At 37.3% G+C, this 12310-nt stretch overlaps 1 protein-coding gene across 2 annotated transcripts in view; it reads left to right on the forward strand.

Annotated features, from left to right (window-relative positions):
• The window catches only part of LOC127430151 (zinc finger and BTB domain-containing protein 16-A-like), an 87889-nt gene extending 76745 nt beyond the window's left edge, over nt 1-11144 (forward strand). For both annotated transcript variants that reach the window (XM_051679684.1, XM_051679682.1), the window contains 2 exons: nt 5041-5208; nt 7036-11144. In XM_051679684.1, the coding sequence (XP_051535644.1) occupies nt 5041-5208; nt 7036-7265 (398 nt within the window). In that variant the 3' untranslated portion in view covers nt 7266-11144. The remainder of the gene's footprint in view (nt 1-5040; nt 5209-7035) is intronic.
• Nucleotides 11145-12310: the final 1166 nt, after the last annotated feature.

Raw genomic sequence — 12310 nt, forward strand, 5'->3', positions numbered from 1 at the left:
CCAGGTGGTTAGAATAGGCAGCAACATCTCCTCATCACTGACCCTCAACACTGGAGCCCCGCAGGGCTGTGTTCTCAGCCCACTACTGTATTCCCTGTACACACATGACTGTGTGGCAACACATAACTCCAATGCCATCATTAAGTTTGCTGATGACACGACGGTGGTAGGTCTGATCACTGACAATGATGAAACAGCCTACAGAGAGGAGGTGCACACTCTGACACACTGGTGTCAGGAGCACAACCTCTCCCTCAACGTCAGTAAGACAAAGGAGCTTGTGGTGGACTTCAGGAGAAAAGACAGAGAACACAGTCCAATCACCATCAATGGAGCACCAGTGGAGAGAGTCAGCAGCTTCAAGTTCCTGGGTGTCCACATCACTGAGGAACTCACATGGTCCGTCCACACTGAAGTCGTTGTGAAGAAGGCTCATCAGCGCCTTTTCTTCCTGAGACGGCTGAGGAAGTTTGGAATGAACCGCCACATCCTCACACGGTTCTACACCTGCACTGTGGAGAGCATCCTGACTGGCTGCATCTCCGCCTGGTACGGCAATAGCACTGCCCACAACCGCAAAGCACTGCAAAGGGTGGTGCGAACTGCCAAACACATCATCGGAGGTGAGCTTCCCTCCCTCCAGGAAATATATACAAGGCGGTGTGTGAAAAAAGCTCGGAGGATCATCAGAGACTCCAGCCACCCGAGCCATGGGCTGTTCTCACTGCTACCATCAGGTAGGCGGTATCGCAGCATCAGGACACGCACCAGCCGACTCCATGATAGCTTCTTCCCCCAAGCAATCAGACTTCTGAACTCTTGATCTCCCACGATCAAAATACATCATCCCTGCACTTTATTACTCTTTTATCTCACACCGGACTGTCATAAATTATATTACTGTCATTATATTATGTCTCTCTTAACAACTGACTATCAACCGACAGCCTGAATGTCAATACAGTACAATACTGTACATTCTATATATATACTTTTTTCATATATATTTTAATTTTTATTGAATAATGTGTATCTATATAGTATCTATATAGTAAAAAACAAAAAAAAAAAAAAAACAAAAACAGCATATTGTATACTGTGCAATGTATGTTATTATTGTATATTGTTGAGTGTAATTGTGTATAACAGATGTTTAAATTGTGTTGTGTTAATTTGATGTTTTAAGTTGTGTAATTATGTATAACAGATGTTTAAATTGTGCTGTGTTAATTTGATGTTTTAAGTCGAGTTTAATTATGTATAACAGATGTTTAAATTGTGTTGTGTTAATTTGATGTTTATTGTAGATTGGCGTATGTCTCATCACTGTCACGACTGCTATGTTGATCGGAACTGCACCCAAGAATTTCACACACCATTGCACTTGTGTATATGGCTGTGTGACAATAAAGTGATTTGATTTTGATTTGATTTGATTTGAAACCGCCGGATAAATGAGTAGCTCCAGCACAACACCTCAAATCACATTTTGACGTTCCAAATTGGATGAGTAAATGTCAACTAGAAATCTCAACAAGCCAAATCAGTTTTTTTATTATTATTATTTGAATTGGAATACACAGAAAGTGTTTTTGTTTTGTTTTTGTCTTTTACAACATACAAAACAGAAGAAACAGACAAAGTTAAAGCACTGTGTTTCCACAATTTTAGTGTTGTGTACTGCAATTCGAAGATTCAAGCAGACGATATCTGCTGGCAGAACTGGAAGAAAATTTTATTTCTCAGATGTTACACTTTTAAATGTCTGAAGACATATTGGAGGTCTCTGTTACATATATACAGTACATATGAACTTTATTACGTTTCTTCTGAAGTTCCATAGGAGAAATAAAAATAGAAACAAATTAGACAATTGTTACATACAGTAAGGGCTATAAAATGTATGTGGATGACAGTTTGATCTTGGAAGAATATGTTTAAGTAACGTGTTTTCACCTGGCTACCATCTTTGATTAACATCTACATTTATATTTCATATGATCTGCATGGTATTTACGATATGAGGAGCAAATCCAACAAAGGGATGCATGAGTCTCCAGTCACCCCTTTCTTCATTCTGCACATGTAGCCTGTTCTCATTAATATGCCATTCCTGTTCGCTCTCCATTTCACTGCCAGGCCATTTGCAGACAGTGGCAGCTGTCTATGTTCACAGCTGTGTTTGATAGTACAGAGAGAGCAAAGAGAGAGCATTGCTTATGGCACAGACAGCTCTATCCAGATCCTTTGGCCTTGGATTGCATGGCTACAGCTTTTTCAATATTTAAGGATTTGTATGTAAAATTCGACCCTTTTCATTTATTATGGAGGGCTAGCATCAATGTAACGTGAAGCATGGAGTCATTACTATGCACTTTAATGTGAGCATACCTCTTGATTTACGGCAAAAAAATGTTTATTAATCAATGCGCACCCTTTTTTTCAGTAAAAACATCCTTAAAACAAGATAAATTTGCTTAAAATTTTCAGAGAATATATCTCAAATTAAGTTTATTTTTCTTACTCTATTAGCAAATTTCTTCCTTTCTCAAGTTTTTTTCTTGCATAATTTTGAGGTGCATTGGATTCTTAATGTGGGATGGTTTGTGTAGTATTAAAGTATATTTGAATTCCATTTCAAATTGTGTTAAATTATGCTTAAAACAAGAAAAACAAATGACCAATGGAGGATGAAAAGTAAATATTAATTTAAGATACATATTCTCTGAAAGCAAGTCTTAATAATTATGCAAGTCATACTTATTATGCAATTTTTTTAAACACATTTATCATGTTTTAAGGATGTTTCATATTTTTACTGGAAAACAAGAAAACAAATATGGAAATCAAGACAAAACTACTCGATAAAAAAATGATTTCAGCAGTGTTTAAGGAATCATCACCAAACAGCAGACTTTCAAAATTGGAATTTCACATTTACATTGGAACCTAATACCTGTAGATGTTTCCTCCAATGTACATGGCGTGCAGTTGATGTGAGTGACGTGTTCAGAATGCGCACAGAGTAGACGGCTTTAGCGCATTAGCATGCCTTTGGTGTCGCGAGTCTGGCCTGCCTGCTGCCCGCCTCTGGGCAATTAACTTTAATGACAGACAGGCTGGAGGGCTTTTCAGAAGGTGCATCGGATAAGTTGATACAGATGCATAAAGACTGCCACTCTATCTATCATCTTATATCTGCTCACAAGGGATCTCATCTCCCCCTCCCCGCTTTTTTCTCACATCCAAGATAGAAACCCATTCATCTCATCCAGAAGTGTATTTGAATGTGAATGGTGGGCTGCGATTGGCCTAGAGAACGTGCACTGTGGAATTTCTGCATTGTCTCTTAAGAGGAGGGTTTAAGTCGGAGCATGACAGAACATAACAAGAGATGCAATTCATTCCCGGGCACGGCTAGCACTTGGACAAGGAGATAATGAAGAGCATAGGTCACTGGCGATGACTTTAAAGCTGCAGTGCACGGGCTGAAATGCGTTAAATATTGTGAGTGTTATATGGCACTGCTGTCTTTGGAAAAGATATGCAAGGCTGTTAGTCTGAGCAAGAAAGCAATTAGCAAACGGCTGCTGTTGGAAGTCACCACATAGTATCAGACTCTCACTGATCATTGACAAAGAGAAACACGGTGGATAATTCCCTTTCAGCACCTTGTGATGTTTACTCAATATTAATAACTCTCTATCATTCCTGCGTAACTCTCTGTCTGTCTTGATTTGTGTGCTACATCGATATGTGTGAAAAAAACTGTTCTTTGTGATCACTAAGGAAATGTTCGTTTTGTTGTCGACAACTGTACTTTGGATTGCCCTGTCTCCTGGAAAATCCATTGTATACTATACCAGTCTAAGGTGGTCTAGCTGGTGTGGTTAACCAGCTCAACCACAATCCCCACCAGCTTATCCAAGGTGGGTAGTGAGACTTGTGTCTCTGCACAACAAAAAAGGTGTTTTCCAATCAGTGGGCGTTTTCAAACTGCTTTACATGATTTACCTACAACACTGAGATTCCCTACTTCCATTGGAAAGTTCAGAAATGCCCATCCTGGTTTGGAAATGCACACTGATTACTACATTGAGATTCCCTATTTTCATTGGATAGTTGAAAAACGCCCATCACAATTTGAAAACACCCACAGATTGAGAAACGGCCATTATTGTTCCGCAGAGACCAATCTTCAAGGTAGTCTAACAGCCCTAACCAGGTTGTCAAAGATGGTCTACCAGGCTGACCTGAATCCCACCAACTGGTGGTCCAGCCGATCAACCACGAAACCAGATTGGAACAACTAATTACCATAAATTACCAACTAGAAACTATGTTAAACCAGCTAGCATCAGAAGCTGATTTTAGCTGGATTTTCCAATATGGTTTGAACTGTTGACATAATTTGTTGTATTTTTACAGATACTGGGTTTCTAGAAAATAAATGAACTGTGTACTTTTGAATTGAAAGAAAATCAACACATTATACTTCAAATTCCCACACAGCTCTGACCTTGTTACCACATCATGCCGCATTTCCAACAGTCTCATTTGTGCTTTGCAACTCAACATAAAACCAATCACTAGTACTAGGGTTTTAATTTAATTTATTTTATTTTATTTTACATATTATTCAGGTAGTACACTGCATTAATAAAACATACAAAAAAGTCTTAAAACACTAGTAAAAATGTTTATGTTTTGCATTATTATTATTATTATTATTATTATTGGATTTAATAAAGATTTTGCAATTGCAGTTTATATCAACAATAATCTGATTTTTGTACAAAGAAGTTAACAACATGTCGATGTCACAGATGTGCTTATAGTTGATTAGTGACCAGATATAGTAAAATCTTAAATATTTCATATTCTTTTTACGAAATAACATTTCTTTGTTTTAAAAAAACGTTGGTTATTTCCAGATTTTAAAAAATTAGACTTTGATTCCCAGATTTTCAATGTGGACCCCACTCCTTTAGAAATAAAAGTCTTTATTATTGTACATTAAGTATGTCCTCTGAACAACAGGTGACCACCCATTTGAGTGTGAGTTCTGCGGGAGCTGTTTCCGTGATGAGAGCACGCTGAAGGGGCACAAGCGCATCCACACCGGAGAGAAGCCTTATGAATGTAATGGCTGTGGCAAGAAGTTCAGCCTCAAGCACCAGCTGGAGACCCACTACCGTGTCCACACAGGTCAGGCACATTCAGCTTTTTAGCATTTTTTATTTTTATAGCATCCTCACCTGATCTTTTCAGCCCTGCAGACCAACTCATGATTGCTGTACGTTAATTGTGATTTCCAGAGCAGTGGCACATACAGTAGCACACTTGCACCTGACATATACAGTATAAGAGCTGTTGCCTCAGGGACCAAGGTTCGAATCCGGCCTGTGTGATGTCCAGATCACTTTCCCCTACTTTTCTGTCTGCCTCTACTATCCTATGCCAAAAATTTGGCACATGCAATGCGGCTCACAACATGCTATGTGAACACAAACGGCTATGGGTTCACTTTATTTTTGCTTTCCCGTAATACCAAATACATTTGCATGCAAAAACACCAGGATACAGAAGAATTTTCCTCCACATGTCACCAAATGCACAACTGAAGTAGTCGACACAGACTTAACCTGCAAGTGGCAGAATTAATCGACAAGTCTAGTAGCTGGTGTAACCCCCTGCAAATATGACAGAAAAAACAAAAGCTATATAAAATGATAAATTATTTGTGTTATGTTATAACAAGGCCTCAGTTTTAGGCTAATGAATTCAGATCTTGACATTTTCAGGCCCTCACTAGATTAAATTCCTTGTTTCTATTTTGTTCTGTCAAGGTCTGGCCTTGGTAGCATATTAAGTCTTTCAGCTGAGCTGGAATTACGGGCTGATTTCTACTGCTCTCTGGTCCTCAATAAGGCAGATTAAAGCAAACCTATCAGGAGGTCTGTCAAATAATTGCTGTCTTTGTGTCAACCGGGGCTGCGGCCACAGCACCGGGCAGGTGAAGATAACAAGAGCAGAAACTTTGAGCTGAAAGGCCACCGCTCTTTCACACTACCAACCAGAGAATCACTGGCATTTACACTTGCTGTCAATCCTAGATCAATACACAGTTTGCACTGCTCAGCGTCAGCCAGCATGCCCATGACTTTACACATCTGTTGTTCCCATCCTAGACAGCAGGGGTCATCTTAACCCACCTTCAATATTACCAGTCACAGCCAGTAATTGGAGCCACATGACCACTAATGTGGGAATATTAAGCATGTTGCAATTGTTTTCATTCGTCAACGCTGTTATACATTTTAAAGACCCCATAAAATTAATGTTGTGTCTTTTAGTCCATGTATGTTAGTTTTGAGGCCATCTATATGCTAACGTACTCCTAAAAGTTTACATAATTAACTTCAAATTAGCAGAATTTACAGGGTTTCTCTTCCAGAAAAACTGACCAAAAATATTGATGACTCATCTTGCACTCACTCATTTTGTCCATTTAATTGCAATTAAATACTCAACTTGACCTACCATTTTCATGTCATGACAGAACCTAAAATAATTACAGACATGATTATCTACCAAAAGTTAAGACATTTTTACACAAAATTGCATTAAAAATGCTAAATATACAATAATTTCCTAGAAAATAACTGGATGTCACTTACATGAAATGGGATGAGTTCACATGACAACAATGATCATTCTACTGATATTATTTATCATAAAGTAATGTCTGCTGTTTCACTTAAAAAAATTTAAAAGTAGTATGCGGCAGTATACAGTATACAATGTGCAGTATTCAATAAGTTAGCTAGTATTCCATTCCACACATACCTGTAACCATGTTCATGGCTGTGACGTAAACAATAGAAAAGTCAATATGAAAAAGGAAATACATCGACACAGGAATGAAAACTGCGATCGTCAACCCATTTCATGAGGTGTTTAACTGATTCATATTACTCTACAAAGCCGGCTCTGTCATATTATTGGTGATTTGAAACATTTTGTTCTCCACAGGTGAGAAGCCGTTTGAGTGCAAGCTGTGTCACCAGCGCTCACGGGACTACTCGGCCATGATCAAACACCTGCGGACCCACAACGGCGCTTCGCCCTACCAATGCACCATCTGCCAGGAGAACTGCCCCAGCCTCTCGTCCATGCAGAAGCACATGAAGGGCCACAAGCCCGAGGACATCCCCCCAGACTGGAGGATTGAGAAGACCTACCTGTACCTCTGCTACGTGTGAGACAGGGGGCACCAGACACAGACAAAAGAACCGGGAATGTGGCGAGATGTGCAAACGGACAAACCTGAATGTTTGCTTTTGGGCCAGGTCAAAGTGATGAAATATAATGTGGAATTTTTGACATTTTGTTCGCATATGCATTGACATGCATTTTTTAAATCACATTTTTTAGGATATAACTGCATTAATACGTGTTTATGAAATGGAAATGTGATATGTCTGTTGGTGTAATAAAGGGATGTGAATTTGCAGAAAGTATTAGTACAGTCCACTGCTTCAAATTTGCCATCCCTTCGAAAAAACGGACAGGAATCTGTTTGTTTGCTTTCCACTTTGTTTATTTGAGAAATTTACAGCATTGTCATACTTGTTATGTTTTATTTCCGTAAGGATTCTGTGGATAGCGCACTTTTGCTCCGTGAACATAACCTATAGGCCATAGATTTTAAAGGAATATTCTGGGTTCAATACATGTTAAGCACAATCGACAGCAATTGTGGCATAATGTTGATTTCTACAAATAAAATTTGGATTCATTCCTCCTTTTCTTTTAAACATAAAAAAAATAAAATAAGCAAAAGTCGAGATTACAGTGAGGCACTTACAATGGAAGTGAATGGGCCCAAATTTTTGAGGGTTTAAAACCATGTGAATCTTATTATTTTCTAAAAGCACTTACATTAATTCTTCTGTATTATTTGAGCTGTAAAGTTGTTTAAGTCATCGTTTTTTGCGGGATTACAGGGTTTATGACGTTGCAGTGTCATGGCAACGAAGTTGTAAAACTGGATATAACTTTATACAGAAAAGAGAAGTAAACGATTATATCACACTTAAATCATGTTAACATGCATATTGTTTATGTTTTGTGGCTATACTTTTGAAACAGTGAGTATGGTAATGTTTATGAAATTTCCCCTTTCATTTACATTTTAAGTGCCTCTCTGTAACCCATTTTTTTTTCTTTTTTTTTTAAGAAAAGGAGGAACAAGTCCAAATAAATTTTTGTCATAAGAAAAATTATGCCACCAATGCTTTCAATCAAGCTTAACTTGAACTGAACCTGGAATATTCCTTTTAAAGAATGATATTGAGTCCAATAAGAACATGGACTAAAGCTCAAATTAAACTCAAACATGATGAAAAATATAAGATAAACACATCAGTAGATGAAATGATGCCCTTTTACCTTCACTTAAGTTCATTATTAGGCTTTTTAGTCAACAATTTTCATGATTTTTAAGATAAAAACGTGTGTGTCGAAATGCACAGGTTTGGACCCATTAATCATTCTCTTCAAAGCAGAATAAAGTGCTTAACGAAACGTGATTTTCTCAGAGGTAAAGTACATCCAAACTGTGCTGCCAAGCAACTGAATTGGATGTTCAGGGACATTTATTCAAGCTTAAATAACTATACTGTGCACTTTCAGAGATTTGGAGGCCATTTTTTGTTGTTTTCAGCACCACATTCTGCATTTAGTGCATTCAGACGAAGCCAGAGAGGTGAATCCATGTGATTTTCTTTAGATTTCAGTCAGTTCCATATCAAATAATACAGTTTTTCAGTTCATTTCACTTTTAAGCCCATATCGGAACATGCTGAATTGCTGTGGTACAAGCACAAGCATTTTTAGTCAAAGAATGAGCTAATTTCACAACTAATGAACTGTTAATGCGACATTAATTTCTCATACTCAGAAATCAGTTGATGAATTAAAGAGATTATATTTTAGATTAAAAAGTGAAAATGCAGTGTATGTTTCTGCGGTCTTCTGCTGAGGATACTTGTGTAGTTAGCTCACCGTTATTGTTTATCTTTGTGTTCTGACATCTCTGTGTTAAAATGTTTTACTTGAATTGCCTAATTTTGTTACCTCACATGCTAGATTTATTTTTGTACTCATCTCTTTTTCTCTAATTTCCTGCTGAGCTGTGTTTAAGAGCGGGAATTATTCTTCGCTATGACAGAACGGAATTAATCAGTATCAGTATACCACATTATTCAGTGGTGTAATCTTGTTAGTGAGCTCCGTACTAGTCTGAAACCCTGCACTAGTGTGCATATCTGCCTCTCGGTTATCTTTTCAGGGCTACCTCTACACTGCTCTCGATTTTGCACTAAAGCAAAAGCACACTTTTGTTTTGCTTGTGACTGGCATTTTCATTCACACTCAGTCTCATTGTCCATTCGCCGAAATCTAGGTTTGTTTATCATTATATTCACACTCCTTGCGATTATAAGTTCTTTTCAGCCTGAAAGTGTAGATGCATTCATTCTGAGTGATTGTAGGATAGTGTTAAGAAAATGTTTAGCTGTTAGATACTTGAGGGATAAACTTGAAACAATGTGAAAAGAAGAGAGATCTTTTTTTATGTGAAAATTATTCAAGCGTTGAATCATCTGAAATGCAGTACTTGTGTGCCGTTATGTGGGAGATGTTAGCTTGAAAGAAAATAATAAAGTAAAGGTGATTTTCTGTGAAAATAAATCTCTGAGACAAGAGCCAAAAGTGGCACTTTGATAAGGGAATATGTTGTATTTTTGTATGGGGTAATGTGTGACCCCTGTTTCTTGACCCCTGTTCCTTTGTTCATTTAAGTAAGGCGAATATTTTTACAGTAACTTTTGCATTGTGCTTGTTCTTGATTTGAGTATTAAATTGTTTTCTTGTGCTTATTTTACAATGTTAAGAATATACAGTAGTAGATGTTTGTAAAAACAAATCGTAGTCATTGCTGCTGGGTGTTCATAATTGACGATGATGATAATTCCACATTTTGAGTGTGAAAAATAACTTTGAGTGATCTAATGCCAAGAGCTTTAGGCCTGTCACAGTCATGGAGCACAACAAACCAGTAAAACATCAAAAGTAAAGATGTATCTGTGTCTTTGTATTGTATTCACCACTCACTGTAAGATTAGAGTCACCTTTAAGATCTGTACTGGTCCTCGTGTTTGCAGTGTGAGTCAATGTGTGAAACATATTCAGTGTTAAATACATGCACCCGTTAAAAACACGTCAGAGAGGTGCTCATATAAATGATTTGATACATATTCTGTATTCATGTACACAGGGATCAGTTTTTGTTCTGTATTTGTGTCTTTGTACAAAGTCACCTTGTTATGAACTGTGCTCTTAGACAATAAGGGATGCCTTCACTTAACTCATATAACATCGGAAATATCGCATTTAAAATGACAATCCACACTTCTTGGTCATTGTAGAAATGCTTTGCTTAGATTTGAAACCCCCATTTTAAAAGACTTTAGCTAAAGTTAGATCCATTGGAAAACAGCATTGTGAAGGTGGCAAATTTGACTTGTCATTGATGTTTTTTTTTTCTTTTTTTCAGTTATAACAAGCAATAAATCTACAGGTCAGAGTGTACGTGAAAACTCGGCATCCCTGCTGCTGTATCACTGTGTATTATTTTGCTTTCGGACAGGAAGTAGCCATGTCACTCAGTGCTCCCATATTTGTGCCACTGTTACACAAATTAATCCTTTGGACTGAGGATCCACGTGGGACCAAACAGTCATTTTTGCTCCATTTGCCTTGTTATAGTCACAAGACCATCCTTGGTGTCGAAATGGTTTTATGTTTGTTGTGTTTTACTTTATTGTATTGTCTACCTCAGCACCAGTTATCTGTGTAACTTTATAAAGGTGCCCAACTGTTGTTACTTTGTTTTGTGCATAAATTTTGTATTATAGCCTTGTAGCGTTTTTCTTTTCTTTATTTCAGCATAGAGATGCTGTTTTGAAGCACTGTGTGGTGATTCTGATGCTGCAAATAGAGGTGTAGATTTCTTTTCCCTTCTCTATGTGGGTTCAGACACATCTCTGTATATGTCAGTGTTCTAAAATAAATTCTCAAAGAAATTTTGTGGCACAGCTTTCATGTCTTCACCACTGATCACTTTCATTTTGAGAATTGTGCTTTCCAGCAGGAGAGAGGACACATGAAACATGCACCTGTGTTAACATGCATGATTAACACTGATTTTTAAAGCTTATCAAACAGGAAGTTACAAAGAGTTAAAAGCAGGTTACGTCCCATTTTTACAATCTTGTTTGTAATTACTGAGATATGGCTGAGGATTTAGTTCTATGAAAATGCATATATATTTGAAAAGGTGTTTTAATGTGTTCTCAAATATTTTTACAAAATGTATCACGAAGGTGTTAGATTTCAGAAATCTCCCCTCTTAAGATATATTTTGTAATTGGGCCCTCTAGTGATGACTTGCGTTACTGAAACCAACAATAACAAACTTGTTTGTCTGCCACTTAACTGGTTAGTTCTTATGAAGTTGAAGATGAACTTCCTGATAAGCTTTATATATATATATATATATATATATATATATATATATATATATATATATATATATATATACAGCTCTGGAAAAAATTAAGAGACCACTGCAAAATTATCAGTTTCTCTGTATTTACTACATATAGGTATGTGTATGAGTAAAATTAAAATTTTATTCTATAAAGTACTGACAACATTTCTCCCAAATTCCAATTAAAAATATTGACATTTAGAGCATTTATTTTCAGAAAATGACAACTGGTTAAAATAACAAAAAAAGATGCAATGTTTTCAGACATCGAATAATGCAAAGAAAACAAGTTCATATTCATTTTTAAACAACACAATATTAATGTTTTAACTTAAGAAGAGTTCAGAAATCAATATTTGGTGGAATAACCCTGATTTTCAATCACAGCTTTCATGCGTCTTGACATGCTCTCAACCAGTCTTTCACATTGCTGTTGGGTGAATTTATGCCACTCCTGGTGCAAAAATTCAAGCAAGGCTTGTGGACATCCATCTTCCTCTTGATCACATTCCAGAGGTTTTCAATGGGGTTCAGGTCACGGAGATTGGGCTGGCCATGACAGGATCTTGATCTGGTGGTCCTCCATCTACACCTTGATTGACCTGACTGTGTGGCATGGAGCATTTTCCTGCTGGAAAAACCAATCCTCAGAGTTGGGGAACACTGTCAGAGCAGAAGGAAGCAAGTTTTCTT

The sequence above is a fragment of the Myxocyprinus asiaticus genome, chromosome 39 (genome assembly GCF_019703515.2).
Source record: "Myxocyprinus asiaticus isolate MX2 ecotype Aquarium Trade chromosome 39, UBuf_Myxa_2, whole genome shotgun sequence".
Classification (NCBI taxonomy): domain Eukaryota; kingdom Metazoa; phylum Chordata; class Actinopteri; order Cypriniformes; family Catostomidae; genus Myxocyprinus; species Myxocyprinus asiaticus.